The sequence below is a fragment of the Anolis carolinensis genome, chromosome 3 (genome assembly GCF_035594765.1).
Source record: "Anolis carolinensis isolate JA03-04 chromosome 3, rAnoCar3.1.pri, whole genome shotgun sequence".
NCBI lineage: Eukaryota > Metazoa > Chordata > Lepidosauria > Squamata > Dactyloidae > Anolis > Anolis carolinensis.
The window spans coordinates 279603601-279623160 of NC_085843.1; the positions used below are offsets into that span (position 1 = coordinate 279603601).

Here is a 19560-nt window from a genome sequence, read left to right on the forward strand (position 1 = left end):
TGATTGGCTGACAAGGAAAAAACGGCATTTTGCTGCCTGCTCTCTCCCACATCAGTCCCCACTTCCTCCCAGCACAGAAAATTATGGACAACAAAGTATGTTACATTGGAAAAAAAGGTCAGAAACAACAAATCTTTGTAAATCTCTCTGAACTTTTGGAGACTTGTGTTTCAATTTGTAAATGCCTCAAAGAGTCTTTTCCAATAAGTAATTCCGAGATTCGTATTTATGAATCATTGAATTCTCCAGATCATGAAAAGGAACTCCAACGCTTTGCATGCCTCCAATAGTTTCCCAAGATCACACAGGAGTTTCCATGGCAAAGCAAGGATTTGAAAACAGATCTCCCAAAGAAGCAGATCAACTTGCAACACACTATGCCACATTAGCCCCACTACATTCATAAATAGCAAGAATTCTTTAAACTGAACATTTTGTGAAAAAATAAAGCAAAACAGAATGAGACAGAATCTCTTTATGACTGAATTATATCACAAGTGTGCTTCAGATCCTAAGCATAGTAAAGAAATTTGGGAAAATGAAATGAAGTCTGGATTTTATTTAAAATTGCAGCAATAAAGTTTATGCCATTGTAATTATTTTTGTATGCTTTATGATGAACTACAGCGAGGAACTGCACACACTTTATAAGGATGAGGTGGTGTTGACACTCCTACTACAGGTTCTTCATTGAGTTCTTCATTGACTCCTGGAGGCAGCTGGAAATGGAAGGCCCTCAGCAGACTGACCAAGAAGATGAAGAACTCCATCCTTGCCAGCTGCTCCCCCAAACACACCCGAGCCCCTGCAAGGGAAACAAAGGCAAAAAAGTTAGTATCTCTATCCCATTCAGCAAACAGGGATGGATCTGAAAACTGGACTGTGAACTGGTAAGCCATGATATACTCCATCATCAGATTCAAATTACAAGAGAAGCTATTCCGCCTAACCATTGGAAAGAACTTGTTGTTTGAAAGTGCTGACTAAATTGGAATAGACTGCATCAAAGTATGGTAAACTTTCCATCATTGGGCAATTGTAAAAAAAAAAAAGGTTGAAACAAGATCATGTGTCATAGAAGGGAAACAGGAGGAGAAAATTGTCCAAGATACAAAGATATATTGACTAGAGAGAATAGTTCCTACAACTTGAAAAGCCAGGAAGAGTTATGCCAACAATTCAAAAACATAGGATGGTTTCAATACATGCAGTTAAAAGACTACTATAACAAGGACAAGAAATTAGTATTTGAGAAGAAAGAAACTTTCTGGGAGAAGATTATGAAATTGGAAAAGAAGACTATATCTAAAATTTATGAGAAATTACTAGAATCGGAAACAGAGACCAAATTAATTAAAGAGTGCATGATAAAATGGGCGAAAAATCTATGGAAGCCGATCAAATTGGAAGAATGGGAAAAAAAGTTGTAATACTAGGCTCAAATTTACTTATGCAATGGATATGAAAGAAAATTGGATAAAAACATTTTATAGATGGTATTAGACACCCCCCAAAATTCAAAATTTTGCAAAAATACATCAAATAAATGTTGGAAATGTGGAGAACAAGTAGGGACTTTTTTTCACTGTTGGTGGACTTGTAAAAAAGCCAAGGCTTATTGGAAAGAAATTCATTATAAAATTCAAAAGATGTTACAAATTAGAATAGATCTGAACCCAAAATATTTCCTCCTAGGGATGTTAAATATAGAAAAAGATAGAAATAAGGAAATTCTATTTAATTACCTCACTACCGCTGCAAGAATGACTTTTGCCAAATACTGGAAAGAGAAAGGAATGCTGGAAACAAGGTATTGGATAAATAAGATTTGGGAAATAATGAATATGGATAAGCTAACATATCTATTAAAAAACAACCAAGGCAGGCCAAAAAAACAGACAGACTGGGAATTGGTTTAAAACTATTTGAAAGAAGAGGAATGTAAGGTGATTATCTAACTAAAATGAATTTGAGGAAAAGGTCTGCAACTGAGTATGTGAATAATAGGCAATATCTAAAATAGAGACACTAGATAGAGATGGTTGAGAAAAAGAATGTAAAATTTCTTTTATGCAGAATACTGTGCTAAAGATGGAAGTTAATTTTATGTCTTCTCTTTTTTTCTCTTCTTCTTTTTTCTTTTTTTCTTTTTGATGTTATATATTTTTTTCTCTTCTTTCTTTCCTATCACTGATATTTTTTTTCTGTATGTCAAATCTTGATCTTTCTTTATTTTTATGTTGAAAGCACTAATAAAAATTATTTCAAAAGAAAGAAAGAAAGAAAGAAAGAAAGAAAGAAAGAAAGAAAGAAAGAAAGAAAGAAAGAAAGAAAGAAAGAGGATCATTCAGGAGTGCTTTAGTTGTGTATCCCTTGCAATCCCTTCTAGGTCTTTGATATGTTTTCTTCTTGGCATGAACAAGATAGAGGTGTGTTTAAAAATAATAATCAAAGAAACAGCTTAAATTAAGAAGAAAGCAGCAGAAACATTTCGGTATTACTACCTACCAACAAGAAAATAGTGAGGAACAAAAGTGGGAAGGGCAACTGATGTGGAAGCTAACAACACTTATAACTATGTCACTGGTAAACATTTTTCCTAAAAGTATTTTCATAATGCTATGAACTACCAAAGAGAAATAAAGCAAACCATACCAACATCCATCACCCATGCCTTTCTCTCCATTTTTGGCACTCATGGATTTTAGTATGATTTATTGGCAGATTTATTGACTCCCATCATGTATTAGCTTATGGTTCTTGATTGCACCATAATTGCAACAAATGTTTTGCTGCCTTGATGAATCTGTACTCCAGAGCAGCAACTGCACTGACTCACGAAGGTCAGAGGCTGGAGCAGATCTTATCATGGAAACTCCCCAGAAGACACACCGATAAATCACAAGCTGCTTTGAATTTCTTTTACCTGCACCAAATGCCAGATACGCTTCTCTAGCAACAAAATGTCCATCCTGGTCCAAAAAATGTTTTGGATTGAACTCTTTAGGAGACTCCCAGTGCTCAGGATCAAGAGGAACAGAGCGTAGATTTGGTACAATGATTGTCCCCTGAAAGGGAGAAAAAAATGTCAAACAGTTGTAAACACATCAGTCTTAGAAATTAAGATTTTGTGGGAATTGAATGGACTGTCTGATCGCTTACTTTAAACCAGTTAAGGTTTGTTTTGTTTGTTGTTGTTTGCAATAGCTGAGATGCTACATCGTGCGTGCATAATGTAAACATACTCCTACCTAGTTATATGATGTTGTTCTACACCACATTTATGGAAAAGACTGATATTGTGCATCCAGGTATGTAATTTCCCAATATGCCTGCTTGATGTCCCATTGTGCAATAAATACAGTAGAGTCTCACTTATCCAGAATAAACGGGCTGGCAGAATGTTGGATAAGCGAATATGCTGGATAATAAGGAGGCATTAAGGAAAAGCCTATTAAACATCAAATTAGGTTATGATTTTACAAATTAAGCACCAAAACACCATGTTGTACAACAAATTTGACATTAAAAATAGTTCAATATGCAATAATGCTATGTAGTAATTACTGTATTTACGAATTTAGCACCAAAATATTACGATGTATTGAAAACATTGACTACAAAAATACGTTGGATAATCCAGAACGTTGGATAAGTGAGACTTTACTGTAATGCAAAGTGGCTATTTCTGCTGTCCCAACAAATCAAGCAATGCACTAAAGGAATTGACAGATACATCCAGGCACACCATCTAAGAATGTGCAAAACATGGCAGAACCCCTTCCTGGGTAAATTTAATTACGGTACATCAAAATAATGTATTCAATTGTTGGATAGTAACTCAACACATAGATAAAGTCAGGGCACTTCTGTCCTATGTGGGTAAATCTTTCAAAATCTTCAGTCATCTTTAAGTGATCAGCATAGATGTTCGTACCATGTTTCCCCGAAAATAGGACAGTGTCTTATATTAATTTTTGCTCCCAAAGATGTACTAGGTCTTATTTTCAGGGGATGTCTTATTTTTCCATGAAGAAGAATTCACATTTATTGTTGAACCAAAAAAAAAATGAACATTTATTATATACTGTGCAGTAGTTGTCATCACAAACCAGCATAACCAGACAAACTCTGAATCCTATCAAGAATTTCTTATTACTACCAATATTTCCATTTACAACACTCTATGGTACGTACATTTACCGATCTGCTCTGGTGTTCTGTTTGGCGGGCATGCTTCCAAACAAAAACTTTGCTAGGTCTTACTTTCGGGGGAGGCCTTATATTTAGTAATTCAGCAAAAACTCTATTAGGTCTTATTTTCTGGGAATGTCTTATTTTAGGGGAAACAGGGTAGATGTGCCCTTAATCCAATGTTTAAACCGCTACTACATGCTATCTCTGTTCTGTATCCTATACCTTAGGGATGAGAAAACCTCTCATCTTCACATCTTTGGCAGTTTGTCTTGGAATCCCAGTTATGAGAGTATACTTTGAACGCTGAATCTCATGAAGCACAGCATTTGTATAAGGGAGCTTCTTTAAATCTTGATAGCTGAAGGAAGAGGAGCACAAAACATCTTCTATTTCCTTATAGGCTTTATCTGTGGAAAAATATGAAAATGGATGAAAGTTTTATTATGAATACTAAAGTTGATATTGTAATTATTATTCATGGTTTTTAATGATGTCCAATGAAAAATTCATACCGATCTACCCATTATAATGTAATAAACAACAACTCCCAAATCACAATTAGTTTATTATATTTATGTCTCATTTTTCCTCCAAAGAGTTCAAGTCACTTTCATGGATCTATGGGAATCTGAGCTTGGTTTGCCCAAATCCAACTGTTTCATCCTATTTTAACGATGGGTTTTTAAATTTCTTATAAGTCACTTTGAGTTCCAAACTGGGGGAAAGATGGGATAGATAAAATAAAAACAAAAACAATACCTGCACCCTACAGCCACCAATTTTTCCCCCTTTTTTATAGGCCCCAAAATTCTCAGAACAAATCTTGCCAAGAAACCTCATAATAGGTTTGCCCTGAAGACAGTAAAAAGCCTAAACAATTTTAGGAGCAATACATAACCGCATAGAAAAGTTTTTGTGAAACTGTGTGCATGCTTCTCTGCTGATTGCACCCAATACATGCATTTTTCTATTTACCTTTTGCTGACATAACCATTGGAAAAGCAGGGTTGTTGTATGTTTTCCGGGCTGTATGGCCATGTTCTAGAAGTATTACATACAACAACCCTGTGATCCCGGCCATGAAAGCCTTCAACAACACATTGGAAAAGCAGTTTTCTAATACCTTAAAAATGTGTTAATGCATCTATAGATGTTTCTATACCCTTTTGCCCAATAGATGTATATTTCAGACACAACAATTCCAGTTCACATTTCAAAGTCATGTCAGTTTTGAAGAATAACCAACATTTTGGGGTGTGTATTGGTTAGGAAATGGAAAACATGGAGAACATCAAATGGAGATGAGAACAAGAAGAACTTTGTTTTTCCTTGTTGCCTTGTACTTGATTCAATAGATTCTACTCAGCCTTTTGTCTGATCAAATAATAGACTGAAAGCACTCTCATTCAAGGAAAGGAACGTCACAAATGTTCGATGTTCATACGGTGGCCCTATCTTGATTGAAATTGATATTTTATTAAGATACTTTTGAAATGGCAGACAAAGGTTTGAGGTAATGAGACAAAGAGAGTTCCGGTTGCTGTAGAAAAAGACGTTTATTCTCAGTGGCCAGAGAGAATAAGCAATAAGAAGGACCTTCTCCTGTAATCAGGAAAGCGAAAGTACAGAACAAAGAAACACACGTCCTTATATACTATTTTTGCCTTCATCTACCTACATCATATAGGCATTATCCATCTTCAATTAGTGTCAAAAAAGTCTTACTTTGCACTTTACTAAAAGCTACTTTTGCATTTTCCTAAAATATAGGCTACTTTCAAGACCTCTGACCCTCCATTAGGCCTTATCTAAGGAATTCCTATCTAGGCTTTCTGAGATCCCATTAATTGAGGAATTCCCCCTTATCCTAGCTTTCAGGGAGCCATTAGCACTCCTACAGGTCTTATCTTGACATCCCAAAAGCCTTAATTTGCCTTTTGTCCATTAGCTTATCTATTCTTGTTGACACTTGACATATGTCCCTGGAACTTAGGGTGAACTTTGGTCTCTGCTTATGGGGAGATGGTTATTTGCTAGGCAGAGTGTATTTTGGGGCTATATGCACACAATCTGCTTGTGATTACATATTCTCCTATTCCTATTTCTAATATGATTACATTCAATATATAGTTTCCAATACAAGTATTATATTTTCCCAATACACCTTCATCACTTTAAATTCTTCAAAACTGTTAAATGTCTTCAAGTCCATCCCAGTTTAGGGCAAGGTGTTTTAAGGTTTCTTTGGCAAGACATATTCAGAGGAAGTGCCTCCTGTGCTCCACGTGTTTCACATTTATTTTCAATATGTGCATTCCATATGTGACTTCTTACCCATGTCTTCCTAAATCAAACTAAGCAGTCCAGTAGGGCTCTTCTGTATTTGGGTACGTGTATTCCAGACAGACCCCTAGAATGAGAGCACTGGACCTGTTCAGATGTACTAAGATCCAGTACCATTTTGCTGTTAAGATCTTTGGCAGCCATTTCAATTTCAACTCCACAGCTGTTGCAGAAATGAAGTAGAACATCCTCAAAAATGTTCATTGATAAATACGAGATCCGCGTGTTTTCATTTAATACATCCATTTGAGCATTTCACATGCTGCCTTCCTCCTACCCACACAGGGTTAAACACATCCATTCATCACCCTTGATATTTATTTATTCACCCTATTCATACCCCGCCTTTCTCTACCCCAAAGGGGACTCAACGTGGCTTGCATATGGCAATTATTCACTGCCTTGAAAACATACAAAACATTAAGCTTAAAACAAATTGAATTAAAACAAATGCATATTAAACATTTAAAAACATTACATTCAATATTAAAATCACGCCATCCAAAAATCATAGTCTAAGGTATGCCCTGCTTTCTTCCTTTTAGACAAATGTTTGTCTATTTTTTTGACGTGATTCATTGCAGTTAATTGCAGCTGGCTTGCTCTCTTTTGACAACAACAACAACAACAACAACAACAACGAAAACAACTTCATTTGTATCCTGCTCTGTCTCCCCATGGGGCCTCAGGCCAGCTTCCAAATAGTAACAGGCAAACATTCTGCTCAAATAATTCGATTTCCCCGTTACCCGTTATTAATTCATTACTTTCGTTTGTTTTGAAGCAATATACGACCTTGATTGTCCACACGTCTGGATATTGCGGTTTCGAATCGCGAGAGGCCGTTTTTCGTTATGTCGTCGTTTTTTTCGTTAGGAAAAAAAAGCTTTTGCAAATCACCCAAACTCCCACCATTCAGGCCCTTTCCTTTTGCCCCTCAGCAAAAGGGGCGTCACGGGCTCAGCCAATGGGAGGGGACGAGGGGGAAGGAGGCCGAGGAGGAGGAGGAGGAAGACGGAGGGGGGAAATGGCCGCCGCCGCCGCCTCGCCTCAGCTCAGGCCTGATACTCAGAGGTTTTGACGTCTGTGCGAAGCTAGGCAAGTGGGGTTTATATATCTGTGGAAGGTCCAGGGTGGGAGAATGAACTCTTGTCTGTGGGAGGCAAGTGTGAATGTTGCAATTGGTCACCTTGATTAGCATTGAATAGCCTTGCAGCTTCAAAGCCTGGCTGCTTCCTACCTGGGGGAATCCTTTGTTGGGAGGTATTAGCTGGCCCTGATTGTTTCCTGTCTGGAATTCCCATTTTCTGGGTGTTGTTCTTTTACTGTCCTGATTTTAGCTTTTCTGTAGCTAAAAATGCATATAAAATTGATTCTATAGGGAGGATAAATGATTGGATTTCAACTCCTACAGCTTAGCTTTCTCTGCCAATAATGGTACCATATCAAACTAAACCTCCCAAGATTCTGTAGCAGTGAGCCATCTTGGATATTGTAAGGGATTTTTTATTGTTATTATTATTATTATTATTATTATTATTATTATTATTATTAGACCTTGCTCCCAGGAAGGTGCCTTCGCTGTGGCTCCCAACTTATCTATCTACCTTTCCACATATTCTCCACATTGTGTGTATGTGTATGTATATTATATATACATGAGCCCTGATGGCGAAGTGTGTTAAAGCACTGAGCTGCTGAACTTGCAGACCGAAAGGTCCCAGGTTCAAATCCCGGGAGCAGAGTGAGTGCCCGCTGTTAGCTCCAGCTTCTGCCAACCTAGCAGCTTGAAAACATGCCAATGTGAGTAGATCAATAGGTACCGCTCTGGCAGGAAGGTAACGGCACTCCATGTAGTCATGCCGGCCACATGACCTTGGAGGTGTCTATGGACAACACTGGCTCTTGGGCTTAGAAATGGAGATGAGCACCAACCCCCAGAGTCAGACATGACTGAACTTAACGTCAAGGGATACCTTTACCTTTACCTATACACACACACACACACACATATATATATGCAGGGACTATATATATATATACATAGTATATATCACACACACACCAATTTAACAAAGTTTCAGCCACAAAAACAAAGTTTCTGAAGTAGAACAATGACTTTCACAGTAAAGACAACCCAATTTAACAGGAAATAAGACTTTCAAACCAGGAACAGATTTCTGCAATTATTAAAAAATGGTTTATTATAAAAGCTATGAAAATTCGCCAAAAATCAGAGGATAAGGGAAACGTTCCAAATTTTGGTGAGCTATCAGTGTTAAATGTGTTCTACCACTGTACCAAGTTTGAAGAAGATCACTCAAAAAATGAGGGTGGAAAAGTCCTGTAAAGTCCTCTCCCTCTGTGCTGTTTTTGGGAATTGCGCATGCGCGTCCGCCATTAACGAATTAATTTAGAAAATAACGAATTTTCGTTAATTTCGAATTTTTTGGGGGGGCAAAATTCGGAAATGACATCAGAAACGAAACGCTGGCGCCCCCTGCTTTTGAAACGAGTTTAGAATCAATTTTTTCATGGATCGCTCAAGCCTAGTGCCTACATAATGCAATAGATCTAGACCAAACTGAAAATATTGGAAGAGGGGTTCTTTTTGGGGGGAGGGGGGGAATTGAACCTGGATGATGGAAATTGCAGTTTACTTCACGTCCAAGGAGAATTTCCAGAAAGCACTATGAACCCTACTGACAATAGATCTGGACCAAACTTGGCTCGGATACCCATTAAGACCAACTTTAAGTATTGGTGAGGTTTGGGGGCAATGACAAAGAATGGTGGAGTTATAGCTCATCCATAATCAAGAGTATGCTGAACCTAATGCACAATGGATGTGGACTAGATTTGGCACACATACTCATCATGACCAACTTAAAATACTGACAGGGCATGGGGAGGGGGCAATACAAGAAGATGATGGGAGTTGCAGTCCGCCCTCATCAGAAAGCACTGTAAACCCCACTGACAATGGATCTGAACCAAACTTGGTACACAATCCCATCATGACCAACATTAAATACTTTTGGAGTTTGGGGGACAATGACAGAGGATGATGGGAATTATAGTTCACCCACATCCTCATAATGATTGCTAAAATCTCAAAAACAAACAATGACTTTTTTCTAATGTTCATCCTTACCAAATACCTAACCCAGGCATTGCCAGGTAATGAATTTAGTGCTAAAATAAACGAGTTTGCCTCAAAGGTGCTGCTCAATTCCTGTACCCCATACTTTTCATTTAATGCTGAAACAGGCTGCTACAACCATCTCTTCTATGTCTATTCTGTGTTATTCTAAGCATGACCAGTGTGCTTTTCTGCTACATACAAAAGACTTTGTGGAGCTCTAAATCCCAACACTGTTGTATTCCATGGGATTTCTTGCCATACACTTTCCCCTTCTGTTCTATATAGCATCCTACACCGCATCTATATTCCTTTTTATCAGATGTAGTTTCTATGAAGCTATTCTATTGATGCAACTGATTCTGTGAAGGAGGGAGTTTTTTCACCCTTGTTCTCTTCATGTCATCAAAATTGTTCTGGCGCCTTGAAGGAAGAAATGTGGGAAACATGGAAGATTGTACGGGGCAGAGGGATTGAAGACGTCTCACTGCATGCACAGAAATATTCTGTTCATTATCCACTCATACATTGTTGGTACCACTGGGTGAAGCTTTGGAACAAATTAGGAAAGGTTACATTTTGGACTGTAATAATAACATACAATGTCTATACTGCCTAGAAGATTCTGAGAGTTATATCTCAAGTAAGCAATATCTCCAAACTCTGGCAAAACTTTAGTGAAATTACAACAAGCAAACATACTAATAATAAGTAACTCACAATTTGTTTCTCCATAGCACCCACAGAAAAAATGCACAATGATATTCACTAAATTTGAGTCAAATTCCTAAGTTATTACTTAATTATTTAGAAAAAGTACCTTTATTGGTGTCTCCACATACATCCAATTCCAAAGTTTAGTCTCCATAAGCCTCCAATAACAGGAAGGGAAAGGGGCCCAGGGGGAAAATGTCGGCGTGGCCACTGCTGTTTCAAAAAGCAGACAAGCAGAACAATGGCAAACAGAACAATAAAAATATCCCAGCCCTCTCCATTCTCCTGACACTTTTCTCTTTGGATGAAAGATGATACACAACATAGGACCAGTTTTATGCCACGTGTGTTCAAAAAGATGTCCTACATTGAATAAGCATTCAATATATGTTGCACATGAGAAATCCTGTATTTCATTAGGCTAAGGACCTTATCACATGAAGGAATCAAATCATGCAATAGGTCCTGCTTGCCAATCTGCTTCCTCCCTAAGATTAACCCAGTGAGTTCATGGTTGCTCTGGCTGTGCATATGTGCCTTCATATTGTGTGGCAATTTCATTAATTTCATTACGTTTCCTTAGGTAAGGTATACTAAAGGTGGTTTCCCCAGTTACTTCCTCTGGTATTCATTGGCAGTCTCCCCCTTCCAAGAACTATCCAGGGCTGATCCTGCTTAGTCTCAGAGACGAGACAGGGTCTGGTGCCTTTGGGATGTTTAGGCCCTTCAGAGTTCCTATATGGTCTAGAGCAGTGGTTCTCAACCTGTGATCCCCAGAAGTTTTTGGCCTTCAACTCCCTATCAAGGTCATCAGCATGGTTAAACAACAGTGTCAAAGAAACAAGAAATGAAAGGCTTGTGCAGAGCAAGAGAGCACAATGAGGGAAATACACTAATACACAGAGCCGGTCCAACAATGAGGTGAATTAAGTGATCGCTTCGGGCGCAAAGCATATGGGGGCGCAGTCGAGACTGCTTTTTCTGTTGATTTGTTGTAAAACATGATGTTTTGGTGCTTAATTTGTAAAATCTTAATGTACTTTGATGTTTAATAGGCTTTTTCTTAATCCCTCCTTATTATCCAACATTTTCGCTTATCCAACGCTTTTATTTTTCAGTGATTGGTTTGGGTGGGGCGCCAAAATTCTGTTAGCCTACACTTGAAAAATACCTAGGGCCGGCTCTGCTAGCACAGAAGAATTGCCAGGAGTCCATAAAGAATTACTAAGGGAAGATAAGGAGATTGTAGTGAAGCTGAATGAATTTCTTTAATTCATATCTGAAAAAGCAGACACAAAAAAGACAACCACATCTGACATACAGATTTCACAAGCATTCACCAGGCAATAGGCATAATCCCCTAATAATGCCTCTACATACCCAACAATGGAGCTAAAACAAAGGTCATGGAATTTGCCCAACACATTATCTCTATCCTTTAATTGGGAACCTATTTCAGTTTGGCTAACACCCATTCCTACCCATTGTTTCACGAGCACAAATAATTTCCTCACTTAAGCTGGGGAAACTACGTTATCATTAGCACCCATAACCTCAAACCAGGAGCCCCCAGTGGCACAATGGGTTAAGCTCTTGTGCTGGCAAGACTGCTGACCTGAAGGTTGCCAATTCGAATTTGGGAAAGCACGGATGAGCTGATTCTGCCAGCTGCAGCTCTCCATGCGAGGACACGAGAGAAGACTCCCACAAGCATGGTAAAAATATGAAACATCTGAGCATCCCCTGGGCAACGTATTTGCAGACGGCCAGTTCTCTCACACCAGAAGTGACTTGCAGTTTCTCAAGTTGCTCCTGACACACACAATACCCCCCCCCCCCCCCGTCAAACCTACCCACATGAGAGATGGAACAAACAATGTCTGGACCAATCAGCAACTAGGGTTTGAAATGTTCTTTGTTTATAACTGCTGTCAGAATGCTATAAATATTTCTGTATTTTGTATCACCTTATGTTAGTTTTTGGAGAGCAGATTCTGCAGACATACACTTTAGCCAAAGTGAATAAATGCCTCTCTTCTTTGCCTTCATCCATTGTGTGTCTCATTTGGTCCTTTGGGATCTTGATACACTGGGACCCAAACCTGCAATTTTAGCTGATCTGAAATCACTCAACACATCACCGGAAAAAAAGCATTTCTTGGCTGACTGCAGACATATAATAATAATAATAATAATAATAATAATAATAATAATAATTTTCTTCATTCACTCAGTCATTTCCGACTCTTCGTGACCTCATGGACCAGTTCATGCCAGAGTTCCCTATTGGCCGTCGCCGCCCCCAGCTCCCCAGCTATATTATTAATACATGTTAGAAATCTCACAAAATTTCATATCTGCTGTACATGGATGACCTGAAGCTGTATGGGAAAAATGAAACTGAAATCCAGACTCTGACTAACACTGTCCGAATCTTTAGCGCTGATATCAACATAGAGTTTCATTTAGACAAATATTCGACAGTGGCACTGAAGGGAAAAATCATTGAAAGTAAGGGCATAAATATGCATAATGATCAAGTGATAAAGTGTAACCAGCCAGAGGCCTATAAATATCTGGGCATACTACAGCTGGACATCATCAAACATGAACATGTGAAAATTGTTGTCAGCAAAGAATACACTCAAAGGGTCAAAAAAATTCTCAAAAGCCATAAACACCTGGGCCATACCTGTCATAAGATACACTGCGGACATCATAAACTGGACAATTTGAACAGAAAAACAAGAAAACTCATGACTGTTCATTATTCACTGCATCCTCGCAGTGATATTTACCAGCTATATCTACCTAGAAGGTCTGGTGGCAGAGGACTTTTGCAAGTAAAACAAACAGTTAAGGAAGAAAAACATGCACTGGCAGAATATGCACAAGCCAGTAAAGGTAGTCCCCGTGGGGATCGGCACACTGGATGCAATGCCTAAAGACCTTGGCTTGCACTTAAAAACAATCAGCACTGAGAAAATTACAATCTCTCATCTACAAAAAGCCACCCTATTCAGATTTGGATGCATTATTCGCCGATACATCACACAGTCCTAGATACTTGGGAAGTGTCCAATGTGTGATCCAATACAAAAGCCAGTATAGTGATCTTGTTTGCTGTGTACTGATTTTGTTGTGTATCAAATAATAATAAGACTTTATTTGTAACCCACCCTATCTCCCCAAGGGAACTCATAGCTCTCTTATTGGGCTCAAGAGTATGATGAGTCCTGCAGAAAGCAGAAGGGAGACAAAATGGACTTCCACTTGGGTGGGATTATTTGCTCTGTCACCTGTACAGGGTCTTGGTCTAATGGAAAATATGCAAAGAGGACAGAGCAAAACACCTATATTAGTTTACACGTAGGAATACAGGAAAATAAAATTTCTGATAAATACTTTGGTTCTGATGTTACTCCTAGAAACTAATGTGCAACCACAAAGTATTTTGATAAACATAACTGACATGTGCAGAGTGTGAGTGCTAACAGCTGGTGCCCTTTATTGTTCTGAGGAAATGAAATAATCACATCATGTGGTTCGAATTATAACGCACCAGGAAAGCTTATTATCAGTTGAAATGAGCTCAGATCATTTCCAAAATAAGTAAATCTTATTAATAAATATTAGGCTATGATTATAATCAAATTAATTCTTATTTACCAATAGAGTTGCCAATCCAAAGGCCTGGCCAAGGGAATCCAGTCTTTGTCGGTCATCTCCAAGTTGGAAACAAGGATGCAAATTTTCATATTCAAAAGGAAAACATGGAAATCTCCAACTCAGGAGAACAAAAGATTGCTATAATTCCCAATTATTAACGGATTGATTGTTGCATCTTGGAAATACTGTCCAGGCGGGGTGGGTCTCTGTAGTTAGTTAGTTTTCCAGTTTTTGTAGTGCCAATGCTCACCCTCAACTTTGTTCTTCATTTACCTCTTAGCTAGGAGCAATCAGGCCAGATTAAATGTTCCTGAACCTTAAGGCAGTGAGAATAAAAATGCTCCCTGTTTCACCCTGATATGGAAACACTCCCTGTAAATAAGATTTCGGTCTAAATTTCCTAACAGGCAAAAATGTTGTGGGTGTGTGGATGGGTGGCTGTTCACGTATGTTGGAATGTCAAGCTGTTTCCCTCTATAATTAATGCGTAATACTTAATGATATCAATAGAGAACTTCAGTTTTGATCTCAGGGCTTGGTCTGAATCTAAACTTGCAACCCTATTTACCAATGTGATAAAAAGAATATAGGCACATAGACCAAACAGATAATGAAAATACAAGCAGGACCTCTGTTCATTAATTAAAATACCATAAGTCTACCTTGTGCAATTCATTTCTATGGTTTGTTGTCTCTCAAAAAAAATGCTCAATCCTTTCTCCCCAACATGGCCACTTCTCAATTGCTGGAGATCAGGGGAAAAAGTGAATGATGGCATATCTGGTAGTTTTCCTGTAGCTAAAAAAAAGTGTAGCAAACCCGAATGCATCACGGTACTCCAGCAATTCAGAAGTACAGTAGAGTATCACTTATCCAACATAAACGGGCCAGCAGAATGTTGGATAAGCAAATATGTTGGATAATAAGGAGGCATTAAGGAAAAGCCTATTAAACATCAAATTAGGTTATGATTTTACAAATTAAGCACCAAAACATCATGTTAGACAACAAATTTGACAGAAAAAGAAGTTCAATACACAGTAATGTTATGTCGTAATTACTAGGCTTGAGCGATCCATGAAAAAATTGATTCTAAACTCATTTCAAAAGTAGGGGGCGCCAGCGTTTCGTTTCTCATGTCATTTCCGAATTTTGCCCCCCAAAAAATTCGAAATTAACGAAAATTCGTTATTTTCTAAATTAATTCGTTTTGGCATGCGCAGTGGCCAAAAAAAAAAACAGCACGAGGGGAGATTTTACAGGACTCTCCCGCCCTCATTTTTTGAGTGATCTTCTTCAAACATGGTACAGTGGTAGAACACATTTAACACTGATAGCTCACCAAAATTTGGAACGTTTCCCTTATCCTCTGATTTTTGGCGAATTTTCATAGCTTTTATAATAAACCATTTTTTAATAATTGCAGAAATCTGTTCCTGGTTTGAAAGTCTTATTTCCTGTTTCATTGGGTTGTCATTACTGTGAAAGTCATTGTTCTACTTCAGAAACTTTGTTTTTGTGGCTGAAACTTTGTTAAATTGGTGGACCAAACCATAATATGTTCCATCCATGTCGCTTGCACAAAGTTCAGGCAGTGTCATAGATTTTGCCATGTTTCTATGACAGAACCAATTAGGAAATGACATTTATCACCCAGGAACAGAAATCATAGTACACCATCAAATCCTTCCTGACAGATGGCCATCAGCCTCTGAATAAGGAAATTAGTTCCTGGTTTGAAAGTGCTATTTCCTGTTTCATTGGCTTTTCTGGGCTGAGAGTGTGTGACTTGCCCAAGTGGGTGGCAGAGTGGGGAATCATGCCACAATTGGAGTCCAAAATTCAAACCTCTTCCTCCCTCCTTCTCTCTAAACTTCTCATACCTTCCAAGAATTCACATACTGTATGAAAGTTTGGTCAAGATGGTCAGAGGAGGGCAACTAAAATGATCTAGGGTCTGGAGAACAAGCCCTATGAGGAGTGGCTTGAAGAACTGGGCATGTTTAGCCTGCAGAAAAGAAGGCTGAGAGGAGACATGATGTATAATATGTGAGGGGAAGTCATAGAGAGGAGGGAGCAAGCTTGTTTTCTGCTGCCCTGCAGACTAGGACACTGAACAATGGCTTTAAACTACAGGAAAGGAGATTTCACCTGAACATTAGGAAGAACTTCCTCACTGTGAGCTGTTCAGCTGTGGAACTCTCTCCCCAGGCTGTAGTGGAGGTTTCTTCTTTGGAGGCTTTTAAGCAGAGGCTGGATGGCCATCTGTTGGGAGGGATTGGATGGTGTCTTCCTGCCTGGCAGAAGGGGTTGGGCTGGATGGCCCACGAGGTCTCTTCCAACTCTACTGTTCAATGACGCTATGATTCTAAGTGAGGACAAAAGGGGGTGGGGAACGTTAAGAGGAGAGAGGGCTTGGAACACCTGGGAATTGTAGTTTGCAAGTGGGCATAGTACTATTGGAGAAACGTTTGCTTCAGCCCAATGCTTTTATAAATGGTCAATATTCAGAGGCTTCGTTCTCCTGCATTTTGAAAGCTATTATGATGAAATTTGCCAGAATGGAAGCAAAAATTAAGTACTCTTAGCCTATCAAGTTTCATAATGTTTGACCCATCCACTGATTTTTGGGGATTTCTGAAGCAACATTTTTTTTAAATGTTAGCAGATCGATGGCCACGCCTCCCTGTCCTTCTTCCTTCCACTTTGATTGGCTTGCTAAGGCTTCTGGGAAATGGAGTTTTTTCTCTCGTTATGGCGAATTGCTTCATTTCCACTTAAAAGAATGGTCAATATTCAGAGGCTTCGTTCTCCTGCATTATGAAAGCTATTATGATGAAATTTGCCAGAATGGAAGCAAAAATTAAGTACTCTTAGCCTATCAAGTTTCATAATGTTTGACCCATCCACTGATTTTTGGGGATTTCTGAAGCAACATTATTTTAAAATGTTAGCAGATCGATAGCCACGCCTCCCTGTCCTTCTTCCTTCCACTTTGATTGGCTTGCTAAGGCTTCTGGGAAATGGAGTTTTTTCTCTCGTTATGGCGAATTGCTTCATTTCCACTTAAAAGAATGGTCAATATTCAGAGGCTTCGTTCTCCTGCATTATGAAAGCTATTATGATGAAATTTGCCAGAATAGAAGCAAAAATTAAGTACTCTTTGCCTATCAAGTTTCATAATGTTTGACCCATCCACTGATTTTTGGGGATTTTTGAAGCAACATTTTTTTTTAAATGCTAGCAGATCGATGCCCATGCCTCTCCCTCCCTCCCTCTTCCGCTCTGATTGGCTGAGAGGCATGCCAACATGGCTTCTCCTCTCAGAGGGGCTACAGCTTCATCCGAAGACATCAGAAACAAACGAAAAAAGGTACTTTTATTATTCAAATTCGTAATATTTGTAAGGGCAGTGAGCAGATGGTTCAATATTAATTCAAAAGTGTCAGAACCCTGCTACTAGAGCCTGGATGTGGCTCTGAGTTTCAGGGTCACTGACATTGATAAGACACCTGCGGCTCAGGACTTGGAGAAGAAACGGCTGCTGGACTTGGCGGGGAATTTGCGCGGGGTTTTACTGAGCGGGAAGAGACTGTTCAAATGAGGGGGAGGGTATATAAAGGAGGGTTGGCCGGAGTCTCCCATTCTTGGCTTTTCTGATGTTCATGTTTCCTACAGTAAAAGTTTCTGGTGATATCACAGAGAGTCTTGTGTGTTCATTCAGGAGCGGCTGTGGTGAGCTGACACAAAAGTGCTTACGAAACGAATTTTTAACGAATTGAACGAAATAACAAAAAATTTGCTCAAGCCTAGTAATTACTGTATTTATGAATTTAGCACCAAAATATCATGATGTATTGAAAACATTGACTACAAAAATGCGTTGGATAATCCAGAACGTTGGATAAGTGAGACTCTACTGTACATGTATTTAGCAAGCTGGACAACTTAAAAGATGGAATATGGGGAAGCAGATTTGACAGATATAGTTGAATCACCATAGCTGTACTGCTGCAACTAAATATTGGCCTATGTGTAGAACTGAATGCTAAAATATTGTGAGAAGGAAGGAGCTACAAGCATGCATGAAATGTAGCAGTGGTTAGAACAATCAACATGTAAAAAAGATTAAAGCAGTAATAATTCTAAAAACCTGGTAGAATAAAGGAAGAACAATCAATCAACAGAACAAAAACATGAACAGATAAATGTACATAATGAGAGTGTGCTTATTCCTTTTTAAAAGGAATAATGTCTTCCTAAGTAGACTTGTTAATAATTGCATAGCACTTGTAATAGTCCATATTTCAAGACAAGATAAGCTAATTTCAATATGTGAATAATTTCAAATTTGTGCTGGTGGAAAATAAAATTGCATTACCTTCACTCAGTATTTTGCTCTTACTTTGCTATTTATGAAAGACACTGAAATGCTGTCATTTTGTTGCAATTTAAGGACAAGATGATTCAAACTACAAACAGAATTAAACAGAACTTTAAGGGTGCTTCCAGACTGCGTCAAAATGCAGGACAAATAGGTGGGGCAAAAAATTGTGGGACCTGACAGGAAATCCAAACACAGACCTGTCAATCCCCGTTAATGCTCCCCAGCTATCTTGACGTCTTTTTTGTAGTGGATTTTAGAAATCTGCAAAATAACAGGACATCCTGTGGAGGTTTACTTTTATTTATTTTTTTACTTGATCCTCCAAGATACACTGGAACTCATATGTATATTTAAATGTACACACAAGCAGATTTCTTATTATCTTTCCTCAGCCTACTCTAAATTCAAGCTCTGTTTAATTTCATAAAGATCAGAACAAAGGAACAATTGCAGAGAGTTTTCATTGTAATTGCTTTCCATTTGTGCTTCCATTTAGTCACCTGTGTGTCCATTGCTCCATTTATTTTCAACCCAGATCAGCTGTTTAAGAATTTTAAAATGTGCACATGCACTAGAGCAGCCCACACCAGGGTATATCATGTGTTTTTCTTAACTGTAGAGATATACTCTCGTGCAAATATGCACATTTTTTTACCAAAATCAGACCTTTTTAGCCTGTGTTAATCTGAATCAGTATGCATTTTAGTGAAATATCATTTAGCCACATTTGCTTTTATCCTTTTGTGGTGAGAGATTTAATTACACTTAACTTTTCTTCCCAGTAGTATCTTACTAGCAATATGACCATTGAGAAAAACAACATATCTAGATGACGAGGAGAAGAGTGAAGCATAGGGAGAGGAATTTTTTCTTCGTGTTTGCATATCTTGGACTGTTTTAAAAACATAATTCTGTCCAAGAGATATTGGTGGTGGTAGTGTATTTTTTATTGTTTCAATGTGACAAATAATACTGAATTTTTCCATGTTAATCTATTAATGGAATGGAATGAAAAGAATGAGATGTTATGTTTGCAGATGGTGAAAAACAACATTTGGGGCCACAGACTGAAGATACAGAAGAGATCCTAGAACAAGTCACCCAGCCT

The 19560-nt window shown here is 38.4% G+C and overlaps 1 protein-coding gene across 2 annotated transcripts; it reads right to left on the minus strand.

The window, feature by feature from the left end:
- Positions 1–544: 544 nt before the first annotated feature.
- Positions 545–17500, minus strand: LOC134297917 (cytochrome P450 2K1-like). Of its 2 annotated transcripts, none has more exons than XR_010004889.1 (4): positions 14066–17500; positions 4420–4604; positions 2927–3068; positions 545–805 (listed from the first exon to the last, which is right to left on the minus strand). XR_010004889.1 is itself a non-coding variant. In XM_062976856.1 (4 exons), exons 2-4 carry the CDS (start codon positions 4441–4443, stop codon positions 612–614), a joined length of 360 nt encoding a protein of 119 aa, XP_062832926.1. In that variant the 5' UTR covers positions 4444–4604; positions 10503–10805; the 3' UTR covers positions 545–611. The 2 variants fall into 2 exon arrangements, 1 of the variants encoding a protein (XP_062832926.1); XM_062976856.1 differs by lacking the exon at positions 14066–17500 and adding an exon at positions 10503–10805.
- Positions 17501–19560: the final 2060 nt, after the last annotated feature.